The sequence below is a fragment of the Stigmatopora nigra genome, chromosome 4 (assembly GCF_051989575.1).
Source record: "Stigmatopora nigra isolate UIUO_SnigA chromosome 4, RoL_Snig_1.1, whole genome shotgun sequence".
NCBI classification, from domain to species: Eukaryota; Metazoa; Chordata; class Actinopteri; order Syngnathiformes; family Syngnathidae; genus Stigmatopora; species Stigmatopora nigra.
The window spans coordinates 6,682,456-6,694,256 of record NC_135511.1 but is presented as its reverse complement, the minus strand read 5'-3'; the positions used below and the strand labels follow the sequence as shown (position 1 = coordinate 6,694,256).

Here is an 11,801-nt window from a genome sequence, read left to right as displayed (position 1 = left end):
GAATGAATAGTCAATGTAAAGGCTTACCATTTTCATTTACTCTCTTCATTCATTCAACTTCAAGCGGGAATCAAACCCATATTGCCCGCATCAATCAGAGGGCAGAACCACTGCTCCACCGGTTGGCCAAATCCACACACACTATTTATGGGGAAAAAAAATTACTTCACTTGCTCTCAGTATGACAAGAATTTCCATCTACGTGAAGATGATGATCATGGCAGAAGCCATGAATATCAATATGCAACATTACTTCCCAGTTGTTTACGTTTTACTTCCACAACATTCCAAGCAAACCATAATGTCCCACCACTACTGTTTGTTTCTTTTTGGATGAATGATCACACTTTAGCGCCATGGTCGGCGTTAGACATCCAATCCATATTAACTGGGGGGCAGGCAGAGTTGGCTGCCCACTCAGTCAAAATAAAATGGTTGCATTAAAAAATGTTGCTCAGAATGTGTATCTAAACTCTCAGTCATATATAATAATAATGTTGACTCAAAGCAACTGGATTCTAATTAGCATTCATGTTAGGCCCATAAAAGACTTCAGTGTATATCTACTGTACGGCAATGTGCGAGTTAATTATTGCTTTACCAATTTTCCACCGATTAGCACGGGATTGGTTTAGCTCACTCTGACGAATGCGTAAACGCTTGTTTGTCTCTACCGGCCCTGTGGTTGGCTAGCGACCAGTCCAAGGTGAACCCCGCCTCTTTCCCAAAGTCAGCTGGTTCCTAATGAGGACAAGCACTATAGAAAGTCAACGGGTGGAAGCCCATATGTCACCCACGAGCTTGTAAATTAATTTCTAATTGCTCATATTGTGACTGCCTTATATCACAGTACAGTACATTACGGGGGGTAGATTTCTATCAATTTAAATCAAGATTTTGCAGGTCATTTAACTATCAGTCAGGCAGCAAGCATAAAGACTCCACAGCTCGTGTCAAGAAAAGGGCCAAAATTAGTTGACAGATTCATTCCGTTGCCAAAATGTGATTCAATGAGCTTCTATTTTTTATGTTTCCTTGTTATGACTGTTTGTTTACGGTAATGCAAGTCAATTCAAAAGTGTAAACCGCTCTACAAAAATAAGTCACAGTCATGGGATGATGTATTCAAGTTTTCCTTTATGCCTTCTATTAAAAGTATATCATTAAGGCAGCCATACAGTGGATTTAGACATTTCTTTCTATAGGCTAAACACAGTCAATAAAGCAGTACATATCCTGCACAATAGAGCATTTTCTGGAAGAGACAAATCTATATTGGCTATAGACATATATACAATGTACAAGAGATTACAAGCAATAATAACTTCCCTTTAAAGCTGGAATTCTTTTATTCACACTACAAATATTTGGATATGACTAGTTGGCATGTAATAAATTATTTTCTCTTTAACCCTTTTGCTATTTACACTTATTTTTTTTAGATTCCAGCATTAAATACTCATAAATCAGATACCCCCAAGAGGCAACTGTCAGTCATATAAAAATAGCTCATATCTTTGAAAAATCAACAAGCAAAACAAGGTTGGCAGTGCACAGCATTGTGTCGACTTAAAAACACTGCTGCAGGCTCTGTGTAAAAAGTACAGAAGATTCTCACAATATTATATATGGGCCAAGCATCTGGTGAGTGTGAGCAACAAAAGTACTACTACATATCCCTCTGGTTTCATTTGCATAGGAAATATAATCCACTAAAGTCCTTTATTCAAAAGTTTGTGCAGTCCTCCAACTTTTGATCAAAAGAGTGGCTTTAGAGCCAAAATGGTCGCCAGCAGCAGAGTGGAAGCCCAGCAGAGCTCCGGGTGGGAGACTCCGTTCTCCGACTCTTCCCGGTAGTATGAGTCCGGGTAGTCTTCGTCGTCCTCCGGCTCGTAGCTGTCGTGGGAGCCGCTGCTCTCCTCCCTCTCCGGGGTGTCGAAGCAAAGGCTCTTCATGCTGCTTTTGACAAACTCGCAAATGGCCCTCTCGGTACCGTCGCACATGCAAGTGTCCAGCTGCTGTCCCTTGGGGATTTTGCGCATGTTGGCGATCACGTTGCGGCACGCGTTGGTGCACACAGCGCCGCTGAAAAGTTTCCCGCAGTGGTGCAAATAGTCGCGCATGGTGGAGCTGCACTGCAGGTCGCGCTCGCACTGTCGCCTGGCCTCCGTGCAGCCCGTGCTGGTCGTCCGGGGTAGGCAAGGCTCGATGGCCCGCTTGGTACGAGTGCACATTGGGTCGTGCCCGCAGCCGCAGTCCTCCAGCGCGGGCCCGTTTCGAGTTAAGTTAAGCTGCACCAGGGACGAGATGCAATGACTGGGGCACTTCTTGCGGTCGCCGTTGAGCACCGGCCCGCAAGCGCGCAAGTAGTGATCGTACGCGTAGTTGCACTCGGGCTCCGTTTGGCAGTTGAGGATGGCCTGCCAGCAGATGAGTCTCCGGCCGTGTGCTGGGGAAGCGGCGGTCAAGCACGCTACCAGAAGAAGAACCCACGTTAGTGGGCCCGGGGAGCCACAGAGGGTCCGTGCCAGCGCGCCGATGGTTGCCATGGCGGCGGCGGTTGTGGTGGTGGTGGTGGTGCTGCTGGAGGAGGAGGAGGTGGTGGCGGTGGCGTGATGGGCGCTTCAACTCACAACACAGGCATAAGGCAAACTTGAACGCCAACTTCCAATAAAGTTAATCCGAAATTCAGAGCCCGATCAACAGGCTGCCGTGGGACACCGGCTCCGTCAACGCTCCGCGTGCCCATTTATCCCAAACACGAGACGCCCCAAAGTTGTTTGCGGGACTTTTTCATGGACAAATCATTCCATCTCAGCACTCCATATGCACCCCCTTTTCCTTTCCGCGAGTTCCGACGCAGTCCTGGCGAACAACGCTCCAAAAAATATTAAAAATCAGCTGCCTAAAAAGTCCTCCAAAGTTGTTCGCGTCCGATCCGTCAAGTGTCCCTTAAACAAACTTGTGCAAAGGTAGGAGAGAAAACAAGACTTGTGGATCGCGAAGTGGTCCTGCACTCTCTTGCCTTTGGGCATTTTGTGTGCGAGATCCCCGGCCCCTCTCCACTCGGAAGCCCGCGGCAGCTCATTGGTTGCCCCCCTACTCCCCCTTGTTGTGGCTTTGACGTGTGGAGGGCGGGAGTTGGGCCCAGGACCAGGAGGAGAAAGAGGGTGAGGGTGAAGAACAACAAAACTTAGGGCTGAGGTCACTTGTCTTTTCTTGCATTGTCTGGCCCCTATTCTCTGACTGCCCCCCCATTTTTTAGATTTATTTCAATCTCAAGGGTCATAAAACTCAGAATGCTAACACTTACATGCTGTTTGTCAATTTGAAAGCCCAAGTGTTATTATATAACATTGACATTTAATGACTTTTTTTAAAGCCAAATTTTGATTCAGCGCGGTAAACTAGTGGTGAGCATTTTGGCAATGCAGTTCTGGGGTCGAGGGTTCGATCCCAGGTTGGTCCTCATCGTGTGGAGTTTGCATGTTCTCTTCAAGCCTCCTCAGGGGTTCCCTCCACCAAGTACAAAAAGTTGGCCGGGATAAGATCCAGCACCCCTCGTGACTCTAATGAGGATAAAGTGGTGTTCAGAAAATGAACATGTAAACTGCATAAACCTGGATTTGAACCCAGGACCCCAGAGCTGTGAGGCCGCCGCGCTAACCACTCATACCACTAGGCCGCTATATTTCGATATAACCTCGTTTATCACGATTAATAGGTGAATGTTTAATAATATTTGAAGATTTAAAGCTCAGTCTGTTCAATACTATTATTTACCTGCCAAATGTAGACACTGCCCCTAGAGGCCAGTGTAATTCTCTACAATAACTTTTTTTCTCCTAATTTTATGTTTTTGTTATTCTTCCTGCACTCTATTCATTAATTTATTCATTTTCTGAACCAGTCATCCTCAGTTAACACCTACCCCCGCTTCACAGTGCTTCTGTTGAACGCTAAATAAAATTCAGATGTTCAAATAGACAATTAATGTTCATTTAATCTATCGGTTTACATGCTCATTCACACACGTTTGTTTTTCTACTGACAAAGTCAATAAAACGTGAATACGGTTTGTTTTAGAATCAGTCTTGATTTCACAGTCTCTCTCAAAGAGGCCGTCCACATGACGAACGAGTATGTGATGTGTGCGCCTGTGATGTGTCTATGGGTTGCAAGTAAAACGATAGCCCACATGTTGACACACGAGCCGGAGGAGGCCGTTTAGCAACGGAGGCTTGATGTGGATGAGGGAGTCCGGGAAAGAGAGCAGTAAGGGCACAAAGACTGTTTGTGTTTCTGATCTCTGGAATGTACCTTTAGGCCACAGGGCTGAGCTTTCCGCTGCAAACAATGCACTCAATGTCAGTTACGGCCGGTTAGCCGAGACACTGCTGGCGCTGCTCCAAGGTCCCGACTCGTCCAAAATGATGGATACTAGGAAAGCAACTCAATACTGCAGCAGTCCCAGCAGCATAAAGAATGGAACCTAAGGGACAGACGGAAGAAGATTTCCAAACATGAACACGATTGTTGCTTCAAGTGCTTTTAAAGAAAAAAGTGAGCACTCAAATCCAACCTGTTTATTTCATTTATTTTACTGGTGCAGAACGCTTTGGTGCATCTTTTGATTGTAGATTTATATAAGACATTTATAAACATACAATCCATTTCATTTGGGATTAGTAGTAGCAAATAGTAATTGCTCTCAATCCTCCCAGTTCTAACAGATTGGACGTCTATGGCCATGAATGGCAGTCAATGAGTTAGTACCCTCATATTTGGATGGGTAATATGGCCACTGGCCAAAAGAAGTATTCCAATTTACTGTCTTTTTCAAACTATAAATTGCACCAGCGGCACCTAACGGTGCAGTGGTTCTACCACCCGACTTTGATGTGAGCAGACCGGGTTAGAGGTCCACACGGTGGCAACGGGATTGATTTGATAACCGTTTTGCTCCCTTTCAAAATTCATTCAATTTTAATCTTCAATATGTTTGAAATTTGTTTCAATATGTTTGTAATTATCACGTTTGATTACAGAGTCCAACCATCATTTTTTTTTTATCTATGGTGTCGATCTTAAAATTACTCAGCCCTAACGTCCCATTCAGTTGACTTCATTTTCCATGCACACATTTGTAGTATCAGAATCTTTTAAACCAATGAAGTTAGGAATAGCTGCAGATCTGAAATGAATTCCACAGCTTAGGTGAAAACATTTTGCACAAGAAGGGAAGTGCTTAAATATAGCCGCCGACTAAAAATCTTTCATCCTTACATTAAGGAGAGGACTGTGAGATTATGGAACCTTCCAATACTTTCCGTGTCAGCAGCTGGTGAATAAACCAGATATCCTGCCCTGAAAACTAGGCTTTAAAATCCAAGAACTTTTCCTTTTCCAAAATCAATTTAAGAGACGGACAAAATTATAAGTATTGTTAATAGTTGCTTCAAAACAAGCATAATGGGTTTCCATAATGGGACGCCCTTTTCGTGAGGACTTTATCAGTCATTGAATAATGGCATCCCGTCACGATGCGGAATTATACAAATACAGGAAATGACTGCAAAGAACTATCCATTCAAATTGCTTCCTCCTAGGGGTTTCAAAGCTGTGATAATGTCAAGTAATAAGTTATTTGGAACAGAACCAAGCAAGATTATGCATTCATTTCCTTCCTCGTGTCTGCCTGTTAATTTGCCTCTGCATTTTCCGTCCTCTTCCGGAGATTTCCGCTGATCTGTTCGGATTGGAGCTGCACAGCGATCCATAAGCGATTACTACAAGGGTACAATTCATTAAGACGGATGAGTAACTCAAGAGGGACTTTTTGTGTAATAAAAGCGGCATTAGTAATAGTTTCCTGAGACAATTAAAGACCTAAAATTTCAAATTTCCATTCTTCATAATCCTTCCAAATGAGGTTAATGTTTAACGAAGTCTTATATCTTTTCCGTGTCGATGGGGTGTACTTTAATCATTGTGATTAAAGTCATCCATCATGTCAAATGGGTATCGGCCTTGCTGACCCTTATTAACACAGTCCATTGGACAATGTTGTGGAAAAATACCTTGAGACTGTCTCAGAACAAAACACGGTCCAGGAGTGATTTTTCAAAGCTCATTGTCAATGATCCAGAATTCATAACCAAAATAAAAGCTCATTAAAATTAAAAGCATACTATGTGTGACAGCCAAGTCAAACAAACTGAAAGGAGAAGAACTTTGAGACACCACAAAGTCGCTCTTATCATCTGGCGTCCAAATGATGAGAAGACACTTAAAAGCATTTCCGCTTAAAAGTTATAACACCAGCTTCAAAAATGAGAACCATGAGGTCAAAAGAGCAATTCATCAAACAGCAACGTTAGACCTTGATCAGGGGAATGATTGAGCTGCAATGTGACGTTTCAAAAACTACAGAAGTCCTGCTTTGGGTAACCTACACTTTGATTTCACGTCCAGTCATATTCACAAAGATGTATATCTATGGTACCGGTTGGAAATGAAACAGTTGAACTAAAAAGTTTTGTAGTTGACCTTCAACAGAAAACTCAAGTCAGACGACGGAGGATGATATTTTCTGGTAACAAGGCACTGGTGTGTCCAATTTTGTTTTGTAGAACATGTCCTAAGAAAGAAATGTATTGTGTTTCATGATTGATCCTTCCATGTACAGCAAATCTGTTGTTGCAGTTTAAAATGGCTTGGATATTTATGAGCATTACATGTAGCCAATGAGTAATTTGAAAAACAGTGATCAGTGATTTTACAAAATAAATCATCAGACTGTTCAAATGCCCAGTTTTAATGAACAAAATCTGTACATCTTGTCTCAAAAGGTATTTTTCAAATGGTTGCACAGGCACACCCTAGGCTGGTTGCCAGCCATTTTGAAGGATTCTTGGAAACAGCTGATCGGCTTTCCAGTTGAAAGTCCTGGTGAATGTCCAACTAAACATTCAACAAAACGCCAATACTTCTTTCCTCCAGATTTTTAAAAAATGTTTTGGCTCAGGGATTTCTTTCCACTGTCTGGGTGCCAGGTGTACTGCAGAATAGAAAAAGAGTATTTACTGAACTGCAGGTAACTTATATACACCCAGAAGTCCCACTATAATTTGCTTTTGGGCCTAGGGTCACTCCAACCAGCTGTTAAGACTATCATACTACCATGAGACCTCGCGGAACAAATGACCCCCAACAAAAAGAACAGTTGACTATAAATTGAAGAGAACACTTTAAAAACTCAAATCATACAACAAAAATCTTTGATGCTTTGTCTTTCTATGAAACAATCATAAGGAATTCAATTGGAGAAATTCCATTAAGCATCAAATCCCAGCCTAAGAACTCTACTCCCAAACAAATGGGCTCAAACGACCCCCACCGGAGCTTCCCAAGCCCACCTTTGGCATAGCAGTCGTCTATAGAGACGTCAAGAAGTGCAAAGGGGAATTTGAAACCCTAGTATGTTCCCCCATTTGGCATGTTCCGCAGGCTCCGACGCAGTTGTGAGGCACTTCATAGAAGTGTAAACTGTGTATTTAAAAAGCCGTCATTGTGGGACCAACATCGGCCCTGAAGTAGGTTGTTAGAATAACTCAATGACACAATGGCTTCTTTTCTAAATAAACAGATGTGGGTAGGCTGTTAAAACCGTCAACTTTTTTCTTTTTGCCTCCCCTCCTCCAGCCCATCTGTAAGTGCCCTTGCACACATATGCACACACACTTGCTTCCACCCACGGTCCACATGTCTAAGAAAGGCAAAGGGCCGGTCTTCCTGCAGCTGTTCACTACACACATGCCTCTACGACAGACCCCCCCGACCCCCGAGCCCTCTCACCCTACTTGTCTTCCAAAGCACTATCCTTCTATACCCCAAACACACCAATTGCTCAAACCTTCTGGTGTTTAAAAAAAAAGAACTTTCCGAAATCCCGCAGGCATCGGATGATCAAATCTAAATGTTAAAAGATTGTTGTGGAGTTTCACACAGACTTGGCTTGTTTCAAATTGTAAGTCAGTCACAGTTGAAGCTTAACATAATCAGAATTCAAATATAGAGGATATTTTTTTAGAGGTAACAACATCAGGGTTGGGACGGTACTCAGTACAATATAACTTCACAAGTTGCTTTTTGTGAAGTATACACTCGAGTTAACTAAAACAGAACGTTTTTGTGCAGATGCTTCTTCCAAGTTTTTGGACAAGAGTGATTCACATTTGTTGTCATCCTTTCAGATCTCTTTAACATTGGACTAACTGGTCATTTTAAGTGTGTTTTTTGTTGTTGTTTTATTTTTTATCTTCGCAGAAATACATTGTTAAAGTTGGGGAATCAGTATTTTGTCTCTTGCATAAACACAAAATGGATATATATTTTTATGAATACAGTTCCAAATGAGTGAAAATGTTAATAAAAACATTTATGACATCAAAATGAATTAAAAGAAAAAGGCTCTGGTTACACAGCCTGATAACGGGTTTGTAGGTTTGTTTATTTATTCCTATATTTTGTTGCATTTAACTCATTTTGCCATCGACCACAATAACTTTCATTTAAACTGGGAATGCTTGTTGTGAATGCTTATCTTTCAACAAATGTTCATTCGCCCCCTCTCAATCAAACTGGATTAAAGGTCTAGCACTGCGAATGGCAGTCAATGAGTTCATTGAGTATCCTCTAAAGAATTAAGATAAGATATGAAACACAAGACAGAGAGAATGTCTTTAAAAGTCAGTGACTGGTTGCCAATGTCCCCGACAGACATTTGCGGGGGCCCGTTCCCAGCAGTGATGATAAGGCTGCCTGGCGACTAAATAAAAAGCACATGTCTAACATAACAGAGATGCATCAATCCTCCGTGAACTCTTAACTCTGGGTGGATTTCTGTGACCGGGCTACACGCAACACACAAATCATGTCGCATGGACAGCTTACAATCAGTAATAGTCATCAGATACGGTGCAATGACTGAGCCTGACATTCCCAAGACGTGTTGCTCCACAACTATAGTCTGAAGATTTATTCCTCCTCATTAGGGTTTTGAAAACTTAAAACCTGATGTTTTGCCCCAACAACTTGTTTTTAGCTGATAACAGCTCGGCAATAACTCTCCCAGGGCCCCAGATGACTTTGGAAAGATTCATCGCAGCTGGAACCCCAGGTCAAGCGCAGGTAATCCATCAGGGGGCTGAAGTAATTCAGCACTGTCAGGTAGGGGCTAAAGAAGTCACCTCAAGTCACGAGGTTACAACTCCATTCCTGAATTTACGGCTTCTTCCCAGCAGGAAGCTTCATTGCTAAGGTTGAACGGAAAATGTTTCGTACTTGGTCAGAACTAAGCACAGTTCAACAAAGCAAAAAGCTAATACTCCTTGCTAGGTAAAGATAAACACGTTTGATTATAAGTGAGCATAGTCTGCTTACATGATGGGTTTCTTCTATAAACTCCCGCTAGGAACGGATTTCACTGCACGTTAAATGACGTGATGCTCAAATCTTAGGACTGACTGACAAAAATAAACAAGTCGACTCCCTTGTTGCGACTCACTTGCCCTGTTCCACTCCTAACATGGCAGCGGGAGCGAATAAGGCTGATGGCACATTGCTTTCGTTATAAGGCTTCATGCAACATTTATAATCTTAGGGAGGAGACTAAAAACCACAAAATTGCATTTTGCTTTAAATTTTTTAGTCAAATTTTGGAGGTAGACGAACTGAATAATGAGATCAACATCACAACAGCATCACAAGTCATTAATACTTGACAAAAAATGCATTCTAATAGTGCAACTATTCCATGGTCAAAATTGGCCACAAGAACAGAAATCATGTAGGAATGAAAATAATAATAGTGAATTTCATTGAATGCCTTTATTGTCATTGTACAAGTATATAGAGATATGGGATTTCCGATGAATTAATTTGCATATTGACTCTAGTTGCACACACTGTTCCACTTGATGGACAAAAGTTTATGACCTCATTCCCCCATCGTCCTCTTCTCGAAGCTCAGCCTCTGGCCGTCCTCTCAGGAATGCAAGAGGGGATGTGCAGCAGCTTGCTTTCAGATACTTTTTTTACGATGCGTCAAGGGCCTGCTAACTGGTTCACCTTCCCAAATTTGACTTGGAGGGTTTTGGCAACCAATCTCCAAATGAATTCCATTGCTAATCCATACAGCTGATCCAGATGAACAGTGGAGACGTGTCTTTTTAATTTCTCGGCTGCCACTCACGCCGATAACCGTCCAATCCATTTTAATTTAAGAGAGGCTTGCAGCAAATGATCAGAAAATGATTGAAATCAAGTTTCTTTGTCACGGTCACGGGGTGCTGGAGCCTATCCCAGCTGACTACAGACGAAAGGTATAATACACCCTAAACTGGTCGCCAGTTAGTTGTACGGCATACAGAAAGACAGAAAACCATTCACACTCATAGTCACACTGCCACAAAGTGGGAATCAATCGGACGCTTGGCCACACCGAAGTTAGGCAATTAAACCACGACACCATCAGGTGGCTTCCACATGCAAAAAATGAACACATACTGAAAATGATTACAACAGATGAAAAATCTAAAATCATAACTATTAATCTAATTGAACAGATATTTCTACTGTACATTGTTGCAAAAATAAAACATGCAATGTTAATGGTGGCTCAGGGACCGAGTGGCTATCACATTGGCCTCACAGTTCTGAGAACCAGGGTTCGACCCCATGTCGGAAGTGTCCTGTGTGGAGTTTACATGTTCTCCCCGGGCATAAGTGGGTTTTCTCCAGGTACTCTGGTTTTCTCAAACATCCTCAAAAAATATGCAGCCTAGGCTTGTGGAACACTCTAAATTGCCCCTGGGGATGAGTGTGAGCAGGAGGGGTTGTCCCCTATCTCCTTGTGCCCAGCAACTGGCTGGCCACCAATTCAGGGTTTGCCCCGTTGGGATAGGCTCCAGAAGCCCACGCAACAGCTGTGAGGGTGAGCGGTACAGAAAATGAATGAATATAAGGTAAATTATTGAAAATAAATATCTGGGTCACGGTAAATTGCTATTTTGAAAATGATCCCTTCTACTACAACCAGATGGCAGAGTTTAAGCCTCAAATGTATTACATACCATATCAGTCTTGGTGGGGGGAATTAGGGGACATCTGGCATAATGGCAGTAATTTCAAGAACTCAGACTGTCTATGTATGGAGCCTGGCAGTCTGACAGACCCCCAGTAAATACACTCATCCATCCAGCACAAGGCAAACCTCTGATCCATCTACAAGCTAACAATCTACCCCTTCTTCGCTCCAGACATGCTTTCTGTCACAATCTGTACACCGTGAATGAAGATAAAAGAGCAGAGCATCAATCAGCATGGGGTTATCATACGGCAATGGCTGGATAATGCCAACTTGGAGACTTTTCTCATTCCCTGACATTTTCTTCCATCAAGCTTCTGCGGAAAGAATACTCAGGAGCCTTAATGATACTCTTTTAACGTCAAATTTAGGCCTCAGAACTTAAGAAAGAGGCTTACTCCATCACCTGGAAATGACTGCCAGCCAAGATGTCGAGAGAGTAGCCGTTAAAGTAAACCGGCAGTTTATACGCTTTACACGCCTGTGGTGACATTCGGGTAAAAAATGGCCGGCTCTCATGAAGTGGAGCTGATGAAATTAGGAAAGGAGAGAGAAGGCAACAGCTGCTGCCTCAGCTTCACTTAATAAAGTCATGAGCGGTGTCACCGTCCAAACCTGGATTTTGTCAATGCGGTCGTTTCAAAGGCGCCTT

The 11,801-nt window shown here is 42.7% G+C and overlaps 1 protein-coding gene across 1 annotated transcript in view; it reads right to left on the bottom strand.

The window, feature by feature from the left end:
* Positions 1-1,117: 1,117 nt before the first annotated feature.
* Positions 1,118-11,801, bottom strand: part of gas1a (growth arrest-specific 1a) — a 41,826-nt gene continuing 31,142 nt past the window's right edge. The window contains exon 3 of the mRNA XM_077714247.1: positions 1,118-4,492. Coding sequence (XP_077570373.1) covers positions 1,758-2,549 — 792 coding nt within the window. The 5' untranslated portion in view covers positions 2,550-4,492 and the 3' untranslated portion in view covers positions 1,118-1,757. The remainder of the gene's footprint in view (positions 4,493-11,801) is intronic.